This window comes from Entelurus aequoreus, linkage group LG22 (genome assembly GCF_033978785.1).
Source record: "Entelurus aequoreus isolate RoL-2023_Sb linkage group LG22, RoL_Eaeq_v1.1, whole genome shotgun sequence".
Lineage (NCBI taxonomy): Eukaryota > Metazoa > Chordata > Actinopteri > Syngnathiformes > Syngnathidae > Entelurus > Entelurus aequoreus.
In genome coordinates, this window is record NC_084752.1 from 44,337,906 (window position 1) to 44,357,467 (window position 19,562).

At 37.2% G+C, this 19,562-nt stretch overlaps 1 protein-coding gene across 1 annotated transcript in view; it reads left to right on the forward strand.

The window, feature by feature from the left end:
* The window catches only part of LOC133639810 (FHF complex subunit HOOK-interacting protein 1A-like), an 84,379-nt gene extending 69,531 nt beyond the window's left edge, over window positions 1-14,848 (forward strand). Inside the window, exons 8-13 of the mRNA XM_062033427.1 lie at window positions 2,882-2,961; window positions 3,035-3,204; window positions 5,218-6,108; window positions 6,168-6,346; window positions 6,409-6,529; window positions 14,418-14,848. Coding sequence (XP_061889411.1) covers window positions 2,882-2,961; window positions 3,035-3,204; window positions 5,218-6,108; window positions 6,168-6,346; window positions 6,409-6,529; window positions 14,418-14,596 — 1,620 coding nt within the window. The 3' untranslated portion in view covers window positions 14,597-14,848. The remainder of the gene's footprint in view (window positions 1-2,881; window positions 2,962-3,034; window positions 3,205-5,217; window positions 6,109-6,167; window positions 6,347-6,408; window positions 6,530-14,417) is intronic.
* Window positions 14,849-19,562: the final 4,714 nt, after the last annotated feature.

Here is a 19,562-nt window from a genome sequence, read left to right on the forward strand (position 1 = left end):
TAACAGTAAATGAACATGTAGATTAATAATTAGAGATGTCCGATAATATCGGCCGATAAATGCTTTAAAATGTAATATCGGAAATTATTGGTATCGTTTTTTTAAATTTTATTAAATGAACATAAAAAACACAAGATACACTTACAATTAGTGCACCAACCCAAAAAAAACTCCTCCCCCTTTCGTTCTGTTATTAATATTCTGCTTCCTACATTATATATCAATATATATCAATACAGTCTGCAAGGGATACAGTCCGTAAGCACACATGATTGTGCGTGCTGCTGCTCCACTAATAGTACTAACCTTTAACAGTTCATTTTACAATTTTTCATTAATTACTAGTTTCTATGTAACTGTTTTTATATTGTTTTACTTCCTTTTTTATTCAAGAAAATGTTTTTAATTTATTTATCTTATTTTATTAATTTTTTTAAAAAAGGACTTTATCTTCACCATATCTGGTTGTCCAAATTAGGCATAATAATGTGTTAATTCCACGACTGTATATATCGGTATCGGTTGATATCGGTATCAGTAATTAAGATTTGGACAATATCTGAATATCGGCAAAAAGCCATTATCGGACATCCCTATTAATAATCAATTTTTAGAGTTTGTCCCTCATATTGTGTACAAAATATTAGGTGTATAAATGACAATATGTTACTGCATACGTCAGCAGACTAATTAGGAGTCTTTGTTTGTTTACTTACTACTAGACTCTTGAACGCATCATAATTAAATTATCCCCTCAACTCCCCCCAAAATGGATTAACTCGCTGGAATAAAAAAGACAATATAACATACATCCATAAACGTGGACGCATGTGAAAAAGTGCAATATATTTATTTGTACAGTAATCTATTTATATATATTTATTTATTTTATATATATATTTATATATTATTTAATAAATATATATATAAATAAATAATATTTATATATATTTATTTATTTATATATGCACCTTATTGCTTTTTTATCCTGCACTACCATGAGCTTATGTAACAAAATTTTGTTCTTATCTGTACTGTAAAGTTCAATATTTGAATGACAATAAAATGGAAGTCTAAGTCTAAGTCTACTAAAAGACAAGTTGTCTCGTATGTTCACTATTTTATTTAAGGACAAAATTGCAATAAGAAACATATGTCTAATTTACCGTAAGATTTTATTTAGAAAAGTATCAAAGTGTCCAAAAATATACTTGTAAAAAAAACAAAAAACTGTGCCTTGTTTTTAATGATTTCTTATGCCTACTACGCTACTGTATTTTAATGGTGGTCATTATTATTATTAACAGTTTGAAAACCACTGCTGTAAACTACATACTTGTTACTATGTTTTTTGTTTAAAAGGTCCTAATATTTGACTATTATACATTTAAGAATATTTGGTGGTTTACTTCAATATTTCTAAAGAGTTTCTTTTCTGTGCTTAGTAAATACTGTAACTCAGGGGTCACCAACGTGGTGCCCGCGGGCACCAGGTAGCCCGTAAGGACCAGATGAGTAGCCCGCTGGCCTGTTCTAAAAATAGCTCAAATAGCAGCACTTACCAGTGAGCTGCCTCTATTTTTAAATGTTATTTATTTACTAACAAGCTGGTCTCGCTTTGCCCGACATTTTTAATTCTAAGAGAGACAAAACTCAAATAGAATTTGAAAATCCAAGAAAATATTTTAAAGACTTGGTCTTCACTTGTTTAAATAAATTCATTAATTTTTTTACTTTGCTTCTTATAACTTTCAGAAAGACAATTTTAGAGAAAAAAATACAACCTTAAAAATGATTTTAGGATTTTTAAACACATATACCTTTTTACCTTTTAGATTCCTTCCTCTTCTTTCCTGACAATTTAAATCAATGTTCAAGTAAATTTATTTTTTATTGTAAAGAATAATAAATACATTTTAATTTAATTCTTCATTTTAGCTTCTGTTTTTTTCGACGAAGAATATTTGTGAAATATTTCGTCAAACTTATTATGATTTAAATTCAAAAAAATTATTCTGGCAAATCTAGAAAATCTGTAGAATCAAATTTAAATCTTATTTCAAAGTCTTTGGAATTTCTTTAAAAAAAAATTTGTTCTGGAAAATCTAGAAGAAATAATGATTTGTCTTTGTTAGAAATATAGCTTGGTCCAATTTGTTATATATTCTAAAAAAAATTGTAAATTGGATTTTAACCTATTTAAAACATGTCATCAAAATTCTAAAATTAATCTTAATCAGGAAAAATTACTAATGATGTTCCATAAATTATTTTTTAATTTTTTTCAAAAAGATTCGAATTATCTAGTTTTTCTCTTCTTTTTTTCGGTTGAATTTTGAATTTTAAAGAGTCGAAATTGAAGATAAACTATGTTTCAAAATGTAATTGTCATTTTTTCCGTGTTTTCTCCTCTTTTAAACCATTCAATTAAGTGTAAATATCATGAATTATTAATAATAACATAGAGTTAAAGGTCAATTGAGCAAATTGGCTATTTCTGGCAATTTATTTAAGTGTGTATCAAACTGGTAGCCCTTCGCATTAATCACTACCCAAGAAGTAGCTCTTGCTTTCAAAAAGGTTGGTGACCCCTGCTGTAATGTGATTAGGCTGCCCCCTAGTGTAAAACACAGGTTGTGTTTTAAAAAAGCCTTTTAGGAAACCAAATAGACGGCATTGGCAGCTCGTTGCCATGGAGACGCTCTGGAAACAGGCTGGACATGTTGCTGCTCAGCTGTGTAAACCAAGCCAGGCCTCGGGGCGTCTGCTAACTGTCAACACCGACACACCTGTCTGCGTAACATCATAACATGTCCAAAAAGTCCAAATGAAAACTAACGAGACACCTGTTGGTCCACGTTGCGTCATCGTTTGTCTCCAGCTGGGCGTCGTGTCGCTGGCGCTCTTCCGCACGCTCATCGGTTTGCACTGTGAAGACGTGATGCTGCAGCTCGTCCTCAGGTGAGGCGGCGTGATCGTCAAAGTGTGAATGAAAGGACAGGGCGTGTGACCCAGCACCATGTACGCCCCCCAGGTACCTGATCCCCTGCAATCACATGATGCTGAGTCAGCGGCGTGTGGTGAGGGAGAGGGACTTCTACTCCATGTCGGCCGCCAAGATGCTGGCACTCACGCCCTCCTGCTGCACTCCCGACCGCAGCCCCCCGCCTCTGAGACAGCTGGAGTCCATCCTCTTTTCCAAAGGTGCGTCACTTAAACAAAGTCAGTTCTGGAAGTAGACATTCCACACGGATACAAATATGTTGCGTGTTTGCTTGTAAGAAATAATACAAATATCATTGATCCATGGGTATTAATCAGTTAAAACATTTGTCAAAATATATGCATATATTTGACTATACAAAAATATATATTCACATGCATTATTTTTAGTCAGGTAACACAATATGACTCTAAGGTGTATAACTCAGAAAAAAATTGCTAAAAAAAAAGTTAACATGCTGATAGTAAGCATGCGTCAAGTACCAAAATATACCTCCTCCAACCTCCGAGGACAAAGCTACGAACAATGGGAGACGGAGCTTTCTGCTACGCCGCTCCGAGTCTGTGGAACGCTCTCCCTGACCACCTGAGGGCACCACAGACTGTGGATGCTTTTTAAAACAGGCTTAAAAACCCTTCTTTTTAAAAAAGGCTTCTTTTTTTTAAATTTTTTTAAGGTATATGCATGCTAGTTCTATTTTTTATTATCTTTTTATTTATTTATTTAATACACTGTAGCACTTTGAGGTTGTTTGCTCAATGGAAAGTGCTTTTTACAAATTAAATCTATTATTATTAGGGTCCGCATGTACCCTGTATAAAGGACCCTATTGAATTTGTAAGGTTTTATTATTATTCTTTATTATTCTTCCGCAGCTTTGCGCACTACTTTGCCCCCCTTAACATGCTTCAAAACTCACCAAATTTTACACACACATAGAAAAACTGTCACAGCACACTTTAGTAAAAAAACCAAACCCCAAAAATCAAAATTACGCTCTAGCGCCCCCTAGGAAAAAACAAAAACAAACTGCCTGTAACTCCCACTAGGAAGGTCGTAGAGACATGAAACAAAAACCTCTATGTAGGTCAGACTTAGACCTACATTTCATAATTTTATATCCTCGGGCAAAAACCAACAGGAAGTTGGCAATTTCCCCTTCAAGAAAAATTGTACTAAAAAAACTCATTTTTGCCTCTTTTAGCTGTAATTTGAGCCCCTTAAAATACTTCAAAACTCACCAAAATCCTCACACACATCGGGACTGCTGGAAATTGCGATATAAAAAAAAACCGAACCCCAAAGCTCAAAATTGCGCTCTATTTTTGAATAAAACCGAGACAAAACTGCTTTTTAGAGGAAAACTGCTTGTAACTTCCGGTAGGAACGTCTTAGAGACATGAAACAAATACCTCTATTTAGGTCTCACCTAGACCTACATTTCTTAGATTGACATCCTTCAGCAAAAATCAACAGGAAGTTTGCTATTCCTCCTTCAAAACAACATTTTTGTTACAACCGGTCACCAAACATCAAACGTTATCTCCTCTGAGCGCGTTTGTCGTTTCGGCTTCAAACTGCTACAGGAGAGAGATTGAACCCTTCTGATTAAAAGTTGACGACGGCGTTGTGATTCGTGCTACCGTTTTGATTCTACGAGCCTTCAAAGAAAACAACCACTGTGCCGCGACACCTAGGAAAAAGACACAGACACAACTTCCTCTAACTCCCAGTACGAATATCGTAGAGACATGAAACAAAAACCTCTATGTAGGTCTCACTCAGGACTACCACTGGACAAAAGTATTGGAACACCTAGGACTAGCACCTGCCAAAATGCGGACCCGACCAACGCTGCTTGCAGCTTTAATTATTATTAAAATAGCTTCAAAAGCTAATGTTAGCATGCTAGCAATTGACTATCATTAGCAAGGAGCATTTTGACTTTGAGAACGGTTTGAAAATGTGGGAAATGTAGAAGTTAGGAAAAATTGCCCATTCATTTTGAAGGAGAAAATGTCTCGGAAAATGTGGAATTCCTGGAAAATGTGGATAGTTTTGGAAAGTAAAAACATGGTAGCTTTCCATCATTCACAGAATAATAGCAAACATTAATGTTCAACATGTTGAAGTAGGCCAAGACTTTTACGAGTGTGTCTCACCTGATGGTAGAAGAGGTCTGCCTGTCTGGACTCATTCCGCTTTCTCCACAGCGGAAAAAGACGGCGTCTCCAAAGAGAGCGAGGACTCGGGGAACTCCTCCTGCACCATCGGCTCAGAGATCTACTTGGACGTCAGCTACCTTCATTACCTCAACGACGCCCAAATGTGCATCAGCGGCTGCATGCGGGCCTGCCACGTGTGGTCGGCCCCGTACGACGGCGAGGACCCCCCTCCAGAGAAGTACCAGCCGGGCGTCCTGGAGGAGCCCGGGGCGAGGAGCCTGCAGAGGAGGGTTTCACAGCCACGGGCGGCGCCGCGTCTTCGATCCAACTCCACGGCGCTAAAGTCCGCCCAGCTGGAGCTGGAGTGGGACGACAGTTACGACGCGTGTCCGGTGCAGACCGCCGAATGTCCCGTCGAGGCCAAACCTCCGCTCTCGCCTTCCGCCGAACCTCCGAAGCACATAGAGGAGATGAGGAGGTCGGCCGTCTTGTTTGTAAAGGGTTCGTACATCGAGGAGTCCGAGTTCCAGGACGACGTCAAGGTGTACGATCTCGTGGCGAAAAAAACCACCATAGCCGCTGAGCCAGGTTCACGCAAACCCAACGTGATTGAATCCGGAGAACATCCGCCAGGCGGGCCCGAAGCCCCCCCGAAGAAAGGACTCGGTCGCCAGGCGAGCAAGAACACGTCCTCTCAGACGGATCAGGACCTCCTGGCTCAGTACGAGGAGCTCCTCCGGACGTTGGACGCAGAAGCGGGCGCAAAAGCGGCCAAGTCTGACGCGGAGCGGAAGAAGTCCGTCACAGCCGGGGACGAGGACGCGGAGGACATGGACTTTGCATCCTTCTCGGCGGACACCCCGGAGCCGGAGAAGGTGCATTCGCCGTTCAGTTCAGCGTTCCGGCATCCGAGCAGAAGTCAGTCTGCACCTTTCACAGGCGAGTGGACCACGGTCTTTCTTCCACGGTACCCGGCTGACAAGTGTTTCCGTGTCCAGGTCCGTTCGTCAGCGTGCTGCTGTCCCGCCTGGAGAACATGCTGTCCAACTCGCTCCACGTCAACTTGTTGTTGACGGGCATCCTGGCCCAGCTGGCCGCTTACCCTCAGCCTCTGCTGCGCTCCTTCCTGCTCAACACCAACCTGGTGTTTCAGCCCACTGTCCGCTCGCTCTACCAGGTCGCAGCCACCGCGCCTCTCACGCCGCGCGTCCGTTGACTAAAGTCTTTGTTTGCTGTCAGGTCTTGGCCACGGTGAAGAACCAGATCGAGCAGCTGGCAGCGAGCAGGAAGGACTTTCTGGAGACCATAGTCGCCGCCCAACACTGGCTGCTGGCCAGGGAGACTCTGTGCGGAGAAGCAGGTGAGGAAAAGTCCATGAAGATGCTAAACGGGGCGCCAGCCCTGTGGCGACCAATGTTCCCTCTAACGCAGGGGTTCTTAACCTTGTTGGAGGTACCGAACCCCACCAGTTTCATATGCGCATTCACCCAACCCTTCTTTAGTGAAAAATAAAATGTTTAGTTTTTTTCAAATTCAAGACAAAGTTATATGTTTTTGGTAACACTTTAGTATGGGGAACATATTCTAAGTAACAAAGACTAAATTTAGAGTTATTTGGACACTAGGGGAACATATTCTAAGTAACAAAGACTTAATTTAGAGTTATTTGGACACTAGGGGAACATATTCTAAGTAACAAAGACTTAATTTAGAGTTTTTTGGACACTAGGGGAACATATTCTAAGTAACAAAGACTAAATTTAGAGTTATTTGGACACTAGGGGAACATATTCTAAGTAACAAAGACTTAATTTAGAGTTATTTGGACACTAGGGGAACATATTCTAAGTAACAAAGACTTAATTTAGAGTTATTTGGACACTAGGGGAACATATTCTAAGTAACAAAGACTAAATTTAGAGTTATTTGGACACTAGGGGAACATATTCTAAGTAACCAAGACTAAATTTAGAGTTATTTGGACACTAGGGGAACATATTCTAAGTAACCAAGACTAAATTTAGAGTTATTTGGACACTAGGGGAACATATTCTAAGTAACCAAGACTAAATTTAGAGTTATTTGGACACTAGGGGAACATATTCTAAGTAACCAAGACTAAATTTAGAGTTATTTGGACACTAGGGGAACATATTCTAAGTAACAAAGACTTAATTTAGAGTTATTTGGACACTAGGGGAACACATTCTAAGTAACAAAGACTAAATTTAGAGTTATTTGGACACTAGGGGAACATATTCTAAGTAACCAAGACTAAATTTAGAGTTATTTGGACACTAGGGGAACATATTCTAAGTAACCAAGACTAAATTTAGAGTTATTTGGACACTAGGGGAACATATTCTAAGTAACCAACACTAAATTTAGAGTTATTTGGACACTAGGGGAACATATTCTAAGTAACCAAGACTAAATTTAGAGTTATTTGGACACTAGGGGAACATATTCTAAGTAACAAAGACTTAATTTAGAGTTATTTGGACACTAGGGGAACATATTCTAAGTAACAAAGACTAAATTTAGAGTTATTTGGACACTAGGGGAACATATTCTAAGTAACAAAGACTAAATTTAAAGTTATTTGGACACTAGGGGAACATATTCTAAGTAACAAAGACTAAATTTAGAGTTATTTGGACACTAGGGGAACATATTCTAAGTAACAAAGACTAAATTTAGAGTTATTTGGACACTAGGGGAACATATTCTAAGTAACAAAGACTTAATTTAGAGTTATTTGGACACTAGGGGAACATATTCTAAGTAACCAAGACTAAATTTAGAGTTATTTGGACACTAGGGGAACATATTCTAAGTAACAAAGACTAAATTTAGAGTTATTTGGACACTAGGGGAACATATTCTAAGTAACAAAGACTAAATTTAGAGTTATTTGGACACTAGGGGAACATATTCTAAGTAACCAAGACTAAATTTAGAGTTATTTGGACACTAGGGGAACATATTCTAAGTAACCAAGACTAAATTTAGAGTTATTTGGACACTAGGGGAACATATTCTAAGTAACCAAGACTAAATTTAGAGTTATTTGGACACTAGGGGAACATATTCTAAGTAACCAAGACTAAATTTAGAGTTATTTGGACACTAGGGGAACATATTCTAAGTAACCAAGACTAAATTTAGAGTTATTTGGACACTAGGGGAACATATTCTAAGTAACAAAGACTTAATTTAGAGTTATTTGGACACTAGGGGAACACATTCTAAGTAACAAAGACTAAATTTAGAGTTATTTGGACACTAGGGGAACATATTCTAAGTAACCAAGACTAAATTTAGAGTTATTTGGACACTAGGGGAACATATTCTAAGTAACCAAGACTAAATTTAGAGTTATTTGGACACTAGGGGAACATATTCTAAGTAACCAAGACTAAATTTAGAGTTATTTGGACACTAGGGGAACATATTCTAAGTAACCAAGACTAAATTTAGAGTTATTTGGACACTAGGGGAACATATTCTAAGTAACAAAGACTAAATTTAGAGTTATTTGGACACTAGGGGAACATATTCTAAGTAACCAAGACTAAATTTAGAGTTATTTGGACACTAGGGGAACATATTCTAAGTAACCAAGACTACATTTAGAGTTATTTGGACACTAGGGGAACATATTCTAAGTAACCAAGACTACATTTAGAGTTATTTGGACACTAGGGGAACATATTCTAAGTAACCAAGACTAAATTTAGAGTTATTTGGACACTAGGGGAACATATTCTAAGTAACCAAGACTAAATTTAGAGTTATTTGGACACTAGGGGAACATATTCTAAGTAACTAAGACTAAATTTAGAGTTATTTGGACACTAGGGGAACATATTCTAAGTAACCAAGACTAAATTTAGAGTTATTTGGACACTAGGGGAACATATTCTAAGTAACAAAGACTAAATTTAGAGTTATTTGGACACTAGGGGAACATATTCTAAGTAACCAAGACTAAATTTAGAGTTATTTGGACACTAGGGGAACATATTCTAAGTAACCAAGACTAAATTTAGAGTTTTTTGGACACTAGGGGAACATATTCTAAGTAACAAAGACTAAATTTAGAGTTATTTGGACACTAGGGGAACATATTCTAAGTAACAAAGACTAAATTTAGAGTTATTTGGACACACTTAAAATGTAGAAAACATTCAGCTACAAGAGTGGCCTGGGGTTGAACCGTCCAAGTGATAAAGCTTTATATTTACAGTAAAAGTGTCATCTTGTCTCATCAGTCTTGTACATATTAGTCTTTAATTACTAGTTTATATTTTTAGTTAATTGTTCATATTTAATGTTTACTTCGTACAAAGAGAGCGCAGTCTACTGAAGTTAAATTCCATGTGTGTTAAACATAAAGCTGATTCTGATTCACTTTATTATTTTTGGTAACAAAAACCTGAAACAGCACTGTGCAAAAATAATTCGTAGTGCAAGAAAAACAATAAAGTGTAACAATAAAATCACTTAAATATATATAAAAAGGAACAAATTCAATTGTACAAAAAACAACATAATTAAATTAAATATCAAGCAAATACTTAAATAATATTAATGAACAGAGTTACCAGAAACAAGGTAACATAACGGTTTATAAACAAGTATAAAGTTAATACATATTAAAACTATGTAAATGTACATAACGATGTGCAAAATTTTTTTTGGGAAAAAATCTAAATAAACTACTTTAAATTAAGGTCCTTAATTCACACATTTGACCATCACATCACAGTTTTGTTCCTCTGTTCTTCACCACCCACACCACTCCACCCACTCCTTAAAACCTGTGCTTCCTGGCTTTTCTGGAGGCAAAGTCATTTATGACATCACTGTAAGAAATCTGATGGCCGACTTTGTTATTAATACTAATCACTGTCATGTACGAGTCTGACTCAGATTCGTACATGCAAAAAATAAAAAATAAGAATTTTTTGTTAATTGCTTTTGGGGGCCCCCTGGTTGCCGCGGGGCCCTAAGCAAGCGCTTAGTACGCTTATGCCTTGGGCCGGCTCTGAAGTACCCCCTAATCAGAGCAAAGCATTTTTGGTTGAAAAAAAAAGATAAAGAAGTAAAAGCACTATGTCATCAGTTTTTGATTTATTAAATTGTATAACAGTGCAAAATATTGCTCATTTGTTGTGGTCTTTCTTGAACTATTTGGAAAAAAAGATATAAAAATAACTAAAAACGTGTTGAAAAATAAACAAGTGATTCAATTATAAACAAAGATTTCTACACATAGAAGTAATCATCAACTTAAAGTGCCCTCTTTGGGGATTGTAATAGAGATCCATCTGGATTCATCAACTTCATTCGAAACATTTCTTCACAAAAAAAGAAATCTTTAACATCAATATTTATGGAACATGTCCACAAAAAATCTAGCTGTCAACACTGAATATTGCATTGTTGCATTTCTTTTCACAGTTCTTTTTGACAGACATTTAAAAAAAAAACTCACGTACCCCTTGGCATACCTTCAAGTACCCCCAGGGGTACGCGTACCCCCATTTGAGAAACACAGCTCTAAGTAACAAAGACTAAATTTAGAGTTATTTGGTTAGGGTCAGGGTTAGGGTTATAATAAGGCATTAATAAGTACTTAATAATGACTAGTTAAGAGCCAATATGTTACTAATTTGCATGTTAATAAGCAACTAATTAATGGTGAATATGTTCCCCATACTAAAGTGTTACCATGTTTTTTTACTGGTGCATAATAAAATGAACCGTGCATGAACATCACCTTGTTCAAACAACAAAACCAACATAAACTCACAACAAATGACACACCTGCAAATCAGTCTGACTTCTGCTGTTGCCGTATCCGTAATACGCCGATAGGGAGAAGTTTATATTTACACGATGAGTCGGGTGTGTCTCGACCTCCGCCGAACCCCTGAGGCCGACTAACCAAACCCCTAGGGTTCGATCAAACCCAGGTTAAGAATCACTGCTCTAATGTGTCTAAAAGGTGACAACACACTGTTGCATGAAAAATAATTCAACCTTACAAATGAAAAATCTTTTAGATGTTATTCATTTTGAAATAAATTCATTTCAAACGTCAGAGGCTTTCAAAAGCTGGCCAATTGGTTTTTAAAAAAAAGGTAACTCAGTGATTTAATAAATACAGTAGATTAGGTGTTTAGAGCCATGTGTTGCTAAATACTGCAAGCTTGTATCAAGTGCAATGATTTAACCCGTCACAATAAGGAAAATGGTACCGTGTTTTTCGGACTATAAGTCGCAGTTTTTTTTTCATAGTTTGGCCGGGGGTGCGACTTATACTCAGGAGCGACTTATGTGTGAAATGATTAACACATTAGCGTAAAATATGAAATAATATTATTGATGTCATTCACGTAAGAGACTAGACGTATAAGATTTCATGGGATTTAGCGATTAGGAGTGACAGATTGTTTGGTAAACGTATAGCATGTTCTATATGTTATAGTTATTTGAATGACTCTTACCATAATATGTTACGTTAACATACCAGTTGGTTATTTATGCCTCATATAACGTACACTTATTCAGCCTGTTGTTCACTATTCTTTAGACATTTTAAATTGCCTTTCAAATGTCTATTCTTGGTGTTGGCTTTTAGTAAATACATTTCCCCCAAAAAATGCGACTTATACTCCAGTGCGACTTATATGTTTTTTTCCTTCTTTATTATGCATTTTCGGCCGGTGCGACTTATACTCCGGAGCGACTTATACTCCGAAAAATATGGTATTTACATTGTAGATTGTCACATCAAAACTATGAATGAACACATGTGGAGTTATGTACTTAACAAAAAAAGGTGAAATAACCGAAAACAAGTTTTAATTTCTAGTTTCTTCAAAATAGCCACCCTTTGCTCTGATTACTGCTTTGCACACTCTTGGCATTCTCTCCATGAGCTTCAAGAGGTAGTCACCTGAAATGGTTTTCACTTCACAGGTGTGCTTGAAGCTCATCCAGAGAATGCCAAGAGTGTGCAAAGCAGTAATCAGAGCCAAACTTTTGGCCTGTACTGTACCTTTTCACACATTTTCATAAACTCAACTTTTTTTCCATTAAAGACTGAAAAAAACAAAACCAAATGAAACGTGAATCTTGATAAAAGGTGACAACTAGGGCTGCAACAACTAGTCGATTAAATCGATTAAAATCGATTATTAAAATAGTTGCCGATTAATTTAGTCATCGATTCGTTGGATCTATGCTATGCGCATAGGTTATTTTTTTTGTTTTTTTTTAAATAAACCTTTATTTATAAACAGCTGAGAAACAATAATCAAAATAAGTATGCTGCCAGTATGCTGGGTTTTTTTTCAACAAAATACTGGATAGGATAGAAATGTAGTTTGTCTCTTTTATCCGATTATTAATCGAAGTAATAATCGACAGATTAATCGATTATAAAATGAATCGTTAGTTGCAGCCCTAGTGACAACACACTGTTGCATGAAAAATAATTCAACCTTACAAATGAAAAATCTTTTAGATGTTATTCATTTTGAAATAAATTCATTTCAGACGTCAGAGGCTTTCAAAAGATGGCCAATTGGTTTTATAAAAGGTAACTCTGATTTAATAAATATTAGGGGTGTAACGGTGCACAAAAATTTCGGTTCGGTACGTACCTCGGTTTAGAGGTCACGGGTAGGTTCATTTTCGGTACTAATTTGCAAAATCTTCCACCAAAAATATTTTTCTTACTGGAATATTGGATGTGAAGTAATCCGAACCTTGGATAGGTCAATAATTCATAATAACATTGATTTTGATTCAATATTATGTTTTGAGCAATGACAGTTTGAAAAAAAAAAAAACAGCTTTGTTTTAATAGTCAACATTGCAACTTTTTCTAAATTACATTTAACCTTTAAGCTTTTTTATTTCACTTTTGTTACACTACCGTTCAAAAGTTTGGGGTCACCCAAACAATTTTGTGGAATAGCCTTCATTTCTAAGAACAAGAATAGACTGTCGAGTTTCAGATGAAAGTTCTCTTTTTCTTGCCATTTTGAGTGTTTAATTGAGCCCACAAATGTGATGCTCCAGAAACTCAATCTGCTCAAAGGAAGGTCAGTTTTGTAGCTTCTGTAACGAGCTAAAGTGTTTTCAGATGTGTGAACATGATTGCACAAGGGTTTTCTAATCATCAATTAGCCTTCTGAGCTAATGAGCAAACACATTGTACCATTAGAACACTGGAGTGATAGTTGCTGGAAATGGGCCTCTATACACCTATGTAGATATTGCACCAAAAACCAGACATTTGCAGCTAGAATAGTCATTTAGCACATTAGCAATGTATAGAGTGTATTTCTTTCAAGTTAAGACTAGTTTAAAGTTATCTTCATTGAAAAGTACAGTGCTTTTCCTTCAAAAATAAGGACATTTCAATGTGACCCCAAACTTTTGAACGGTAGTGTATGTTTTTGTTTATTTGAATAGTATTTTTAGAATGTGCCGTGGGTCTTTAAAACATTAGCTGTGGGCCGCAAATGGCCTCCGGGGCACACTTTTGACACCCCTGCTATAGATAATAAAAAATTAAATGTGATAAATCTATGGATAAAAAGCAGAGCCTGGCGACGCATGCGCGTTTATCATAACTCTCTCTCTCTCTCTCTGCCCCTCCCTCACACAATTTGTTTTGTTTTTAACCCCTTCTTAACCCTGAACGTACATTGAAAATACACGCAACCCTAACTCAAAATGCCGGACATTTGAGGCATTTAAGAAACTCCGCCCTGACAGCTCCGCAAAAGAGGACATGTCCGGTGAAAAGAGGACGTATGGTCAGTCTATCCTAGCCCGTTAGCTGCTAGCATGCCGTGTGTTGTGCCTCGGTGTGCATTGTTTACACAACGTGCGTTACGCTACTTAATATGTCCGTGTGGAAACTCCTTCGGTACACCTCCGAACCGAACCGGAACCCCCGTACCGAAATGGTTCAGTACAAATACACGTACCGTTACACCTCTGATAAATACAGTCAATTAGCTGTTTAGAGCCATGTGTTGCTAAATACTGCAAGCTTATATCAAGTGCAATGATTTAACCCGTCACAATAAGGAAAAAGTTATATTAGGATACAAGTATAATGGACAAACTAACATTATTATCTTCTTCAAGATTTTTCATGCAGCTCTTCCAAATGTTGTATTGTTTTGGTCATTGCAAGCTAACGTGCTTGTCCCCCGCAGACACGAGCGTAGCGAGAGGCGCCAGGATCCTAACGAGCTCTCCACCAGCAAAGCCCAAGTCCATCTCCCCGGAGCGGACCGACGTTTTTGCCACCGTCCTCTTCACCGAGTTCCTGAAGGAACTGGCAGCCCTTGCACAAGAGCACTCCATCTTGTCTTACATTCCTATGGAAGAGTAATTCAGTCCAACCCTTTAGGACTTTTTATCCGGCACTACTGGTAAAAGACATTTTGTACGTCCAGTTCGGACTGTATTTGGAGTTGTTTTATTAGATTTTTACAAAAGCTAAGGCAATCACCTGTATGTGCATTTGGAACATGTCCACAACCAAAGACACCAGTCTGGTTTATTTACAGCCTTTCTCAGCAGGGGCTCCTGGAGCGCATTAGCATTAGCAGCTGCTTAAAGGGGAACTGCACTTTTTTTGGGGGGGGGGGGGGGGGAATTTTGCCTATCTGTTCACAATCATTATGAGAGACAAGAACACATGCCTTTTTTGGGGGGCGGATTTTAAAAATGATAAAAAACGCTTTCAACATGCGGCTAATGTGAGTCATTGTTGTAGCCTTCAAAGCCTCTTACACACTGCAAGTATATATATATATATATATATATATATATATATATATATATATATATATATATATATATATATATATATATATATATATATATATATATATATATATAATGTAGTAAAACACACCTTCATAACAATATGTACAATATACACACTGCAAGTATATATATATAATGTAGTAACAGTAGTGGTGTAACGGTACGTGTATTTGTATTGAACCGTTTCGATACGGGGGTTTCGGTCCGGTGGTGTACCGAACGAGTTTCCACACGAACATATTAAGTAGCCGCCTCCGCTTCCTTCTGCCTCTGTCAGTCCTCTACACAGCACCCAGCATTGTCCCGCCCACACAACCATCTGATTGGTTACAAACAGAGCGGTAACAGCCAATCAGCAGAGCGTATTTAGAGCGCATGTAGTCAGTGCTTAGCGTTTAGCAGGTAATCATCAGGCAGCGGGCTCTCCCCAAATGATGATAAACACTTCCCAGTCAACTACTAGTAACATCACTATGAGCCCGTTGACCTTCTAGAAATATAAGAGGCAGCTCAGCTCGCTCGCAGTCCTGGCTTGAGGTGAAGGCTAATTAGCTCTTAGCGTAACGTTAGCTCATTTTGCGGTGTGTGCGTTACGGACAGCAAAGCCCTGTCTGTCTGTTATTTCACTTGACCTTTTTCTGTGTTGATTGAGCTGTGTTGAAGCAGCAAAAAATGACATTATGTTAAATGAAGAGTTTCTGTCTCTGATAGTTGATATAATAATGTAAGTGCGTCATTAAGCCTACATGAACTCCATGGTGTTCAGGGATGAATAGTCTCTCCTATTGCTATTGTACTATTTTTTCAGCTATAGTTACATGAATCATTAGTAATGCAGCAGCCTAGTTTTGAATGGCAGGGTCCCTGCTATCACATGTTGATAAAAATATAACATTTACATAATAAAAATCAACTACAGGCTTCCCAAATGCTGTAATAAATTAAGCATGATGAGTTGACTTGAAACTGTTTAATGTTGCACTTTTTATATGTAGAAGAAAAGTTTTGTCATTGTATTTAATCTGAGCAACAACTTGAGGCAGTTTAATGTTGATTAACGTGGGCAGAATTATTATAGTGTTCCCAATGTTAAAAGGATAAAGCCATTGTTTACACATTTGGTAAATAAATAACCAAAAAATTTATATTTTGTTGTTTTCTTACTGTATCCCGAAAATGAACTTAACCGTGACCTCTAAACCGAGGTACGTACCGAACCGAAATTTTGGAGTACCGTCACACCCCTAAGTAACAGACACCTTCATAACAATATGTAATAAGTACAATATACACACTGCAAGTATATATATAATGTAGTAACAGACACCTTCATAACAATATGTAATATGTACAATGTTTACCATATTTGGTCATTTTAGTCAATACCAGGACTTCCTTCCCCAGCGCATTTATTTACGTTTCCATAGCGGCGCACTTCCGACTTCCGGCAACAAACATGTGTTCCTACTTCCGGATACAAATGCAAGTGTGTTCTAATAGATAGATAGATAGATAGTACTTTATTGATTCCTCCCAAGATAGTTCCCTCAGGAAAATTTAAATCATGGCAGACTTAGTAATAAACATCGAAGACGACTATTTTTGGACACATGAGGATTCACAACCATATTTTTTGAAGCTGAATATACTGAGGATGAACTGCTGCTTATAGAAGCCAGCGCAAAGGAAGGGTGAAACGTTGGCGCAGACGGAAGCCCAGAGAGTGAGGTCGGTGCGACATGGTCACACTGCAAATCTAGAACTTTGAGCTAAGCTTTGCCGAAATAATGGAGTGCTTACCCAAAATCAACCGGAAACGTCCCCGGCGAGGTGGACCAAACTTTTCAGATAGTGTAATATGATTGTTCATGTTTTTACGTCAGGGATTTACCGTATTTCCTTGAATTGGCGCCGGGAATATGGTATTCGCATGCCTCGAATTACAGCCGGGTCAAACTCGTTTCGCAAAATAATTAGCGCATGCTTGGCACTTCCGCCGGGTCAAATATGAGTCATGAAATGACTCCCGCCTCCTGGTGGTAGAGGGCGCTAGTGATCCTTCTTGCGACTGCTGGTACTGCAGAAGAAGACAACCGGCAGCAAGAGTGCACAGCCATTGTTTGCTTGGACTTTTACCATGGAGGATTACATATCTAAAATAAAACAGTTTTCTAAACTGGACTTTCAATCGAAGCAGGAGGTAATACTTAAAAGGAAGATCTCCATCGAGAGAGAGAGACTTTTAAAACTGAAGAAAGATAAGGAAGACTTATATATCGATGCTTTTCTTTAAAAGGAGCTGGCATGGACTCATTTATACCTAAAGGTAAGACAATAATAACGTTTTTATTATTAAATGTGCTTTTCATGATAAGGTAAGCGCCGGAGTGAGAAGAGGTTTTAAAATAATTAGCGCATGCTTGGCCATCCCGCAGGCTTCTGGTAAGCGCAGGAGTGACAGGAGGTTTTAAATGAATTAGCGCCCCTGCGGCTAATCAAGGAAATACGGTATTACAAATTCAAACGCGATTCGGGTGCTGGAGTAGTAGCAAGCTTATCTCTTTCCGTAACTAACTTTAACGGCTAATAACATACCACGCTAGAAAGAGTTCCTCAGTGTTCGCTCTTACGATAACAATGTCACTACAGCTTGGTTATTATACGAAATATAACAAAGTATTGTTGACGATTTATTTAGAGTTAGAATTGATCGCTCCCATTAGCTGCAATGCTGGCCACCAAGAACGAGCCGATTTTTAGATGTTAGAACTTAAAATGCAAAAAAAAACATTTTGTCTTCTTGTCTCTTAAAAAAATGGGGATAGGTGAAAATTCCTAAAAAAAAATTAAGTTCCCCTTGAAGTTCACAAAACGGTGTCAGTTTGTGTTCAACGTTTATTTTTTCCAGTCGGTTCCTTAGATTTAAAACCTTTTTTGGGTGAAATGATGTTTCCTCCACATGTTCCCATGCAGCCTATTTAATTAGTGTAAGAATGTATTTATGGCAAGAGTTTACTAGACAAATTAAGGGTGATTGGGGCGTGATTATGCTTTGCACGTTTTTAGAAAGAGGCTTCAAGCTGTTTTCAGGACTTCCTCTTTTTTGTTGTCGTTTAGGAATGTTTCACATCATCTCACATTGTTTTCTGTAACATGTTAGAGTGGTTAAAAGGTCTATTTTGCAAAAAGAAAATCTATTTTTACAGGTCCGAAATGCCATTGGTTTATATTTACAGTTTAAATGTTATATGATTGCCTCTTTTGAAAGAGCTGCTTTGGTATGATTTGATTCAGTCATGGGTACATTTTGAAATATTTGGATGTTCAAATCTTTTTTTTTAAATGCTTAAATTCAGCGTTTACCAAAGGAAAACATCTGCTGACGAATGTTAAACTTATAGCTAATAACATTTAAAGAAAAACAATCATAGCGTATATTTGGTGTGATAATAAATTATTCTGTATATTTTCCTTTTTGTGCTTTTTGGACACACCCACACACACCCACACACACACACCCACACACACACACGCACACAAAAACAGCAACTTTTCCCTGCCTTTTGAAAATAATACACAATTTTTTTATATATTTTTTTTAATGTCCTGCCCAGCTTCTCGGGCAAATCATATAGCAGATGTAGATGCCCATATCGGCTGTTCAGATTTACTTTACAAAAGAGAAGTGTAGGATACTTCTCTTGTTGCCTTACTTGTATTTTGACTTTATTAAATGTATTTATATTATCATTTGGTGCAGCCGGGCCGGAGCAGAAGGGGATAGAAAGAGAGAAAAAGGAAGACAGGGGGGAATTGTGGGGACAAGAGGGGGATTAGACAGAGAGACAAAAACAACAACAGCAAACACAACAACAACAACAACAACAACAACAACAGAGCAACATCAGCAAATACGACATGTACAAATATGATGGTAAAAGTAATAGCAAATAAGCAGTTAGCGAAAATTTAAAAAAAAATAATTAAAAAAAAATACAGAAATGACAATGAGCATTATTACACTAAAAATGGAGCAATATGAATACCAATAGAAATAGTGCTATTAAACAATACCAGTACTTTACCTTTATTATCAACAATACAATTGTTCAAATGCAACAATACATATACGTAATGATAACTTGAGATACGAAAGAATGCAGAAAAATGGAGGGGAAGAAAGAGAAGCAACCTTAACCTTGTAGATTGTTATAGTAACAATAGGTTAAGCTTTGTCAGTGTGCCATGTGTCATACCCAGTTTACCCTAGGGCAACAACGTTAATATATGTTTGATGAAACGTGATTATGTGCATGAGTATATGTGTGCATATGTACCTGTACATGTGTGCTTGTACAGTGAATGTATATGTACAGTATGTGTATATGTGTGTACAGCGAATGTATATGTACAGTATGTGTATACAGTATGTGTGTTTGAACAGTGAATGTATATGTACAGTATGTGTAAATGTGTGTTTGTACAGTGAATGTATATGTACAGTATATGTATGTGTGTGTTTGTAC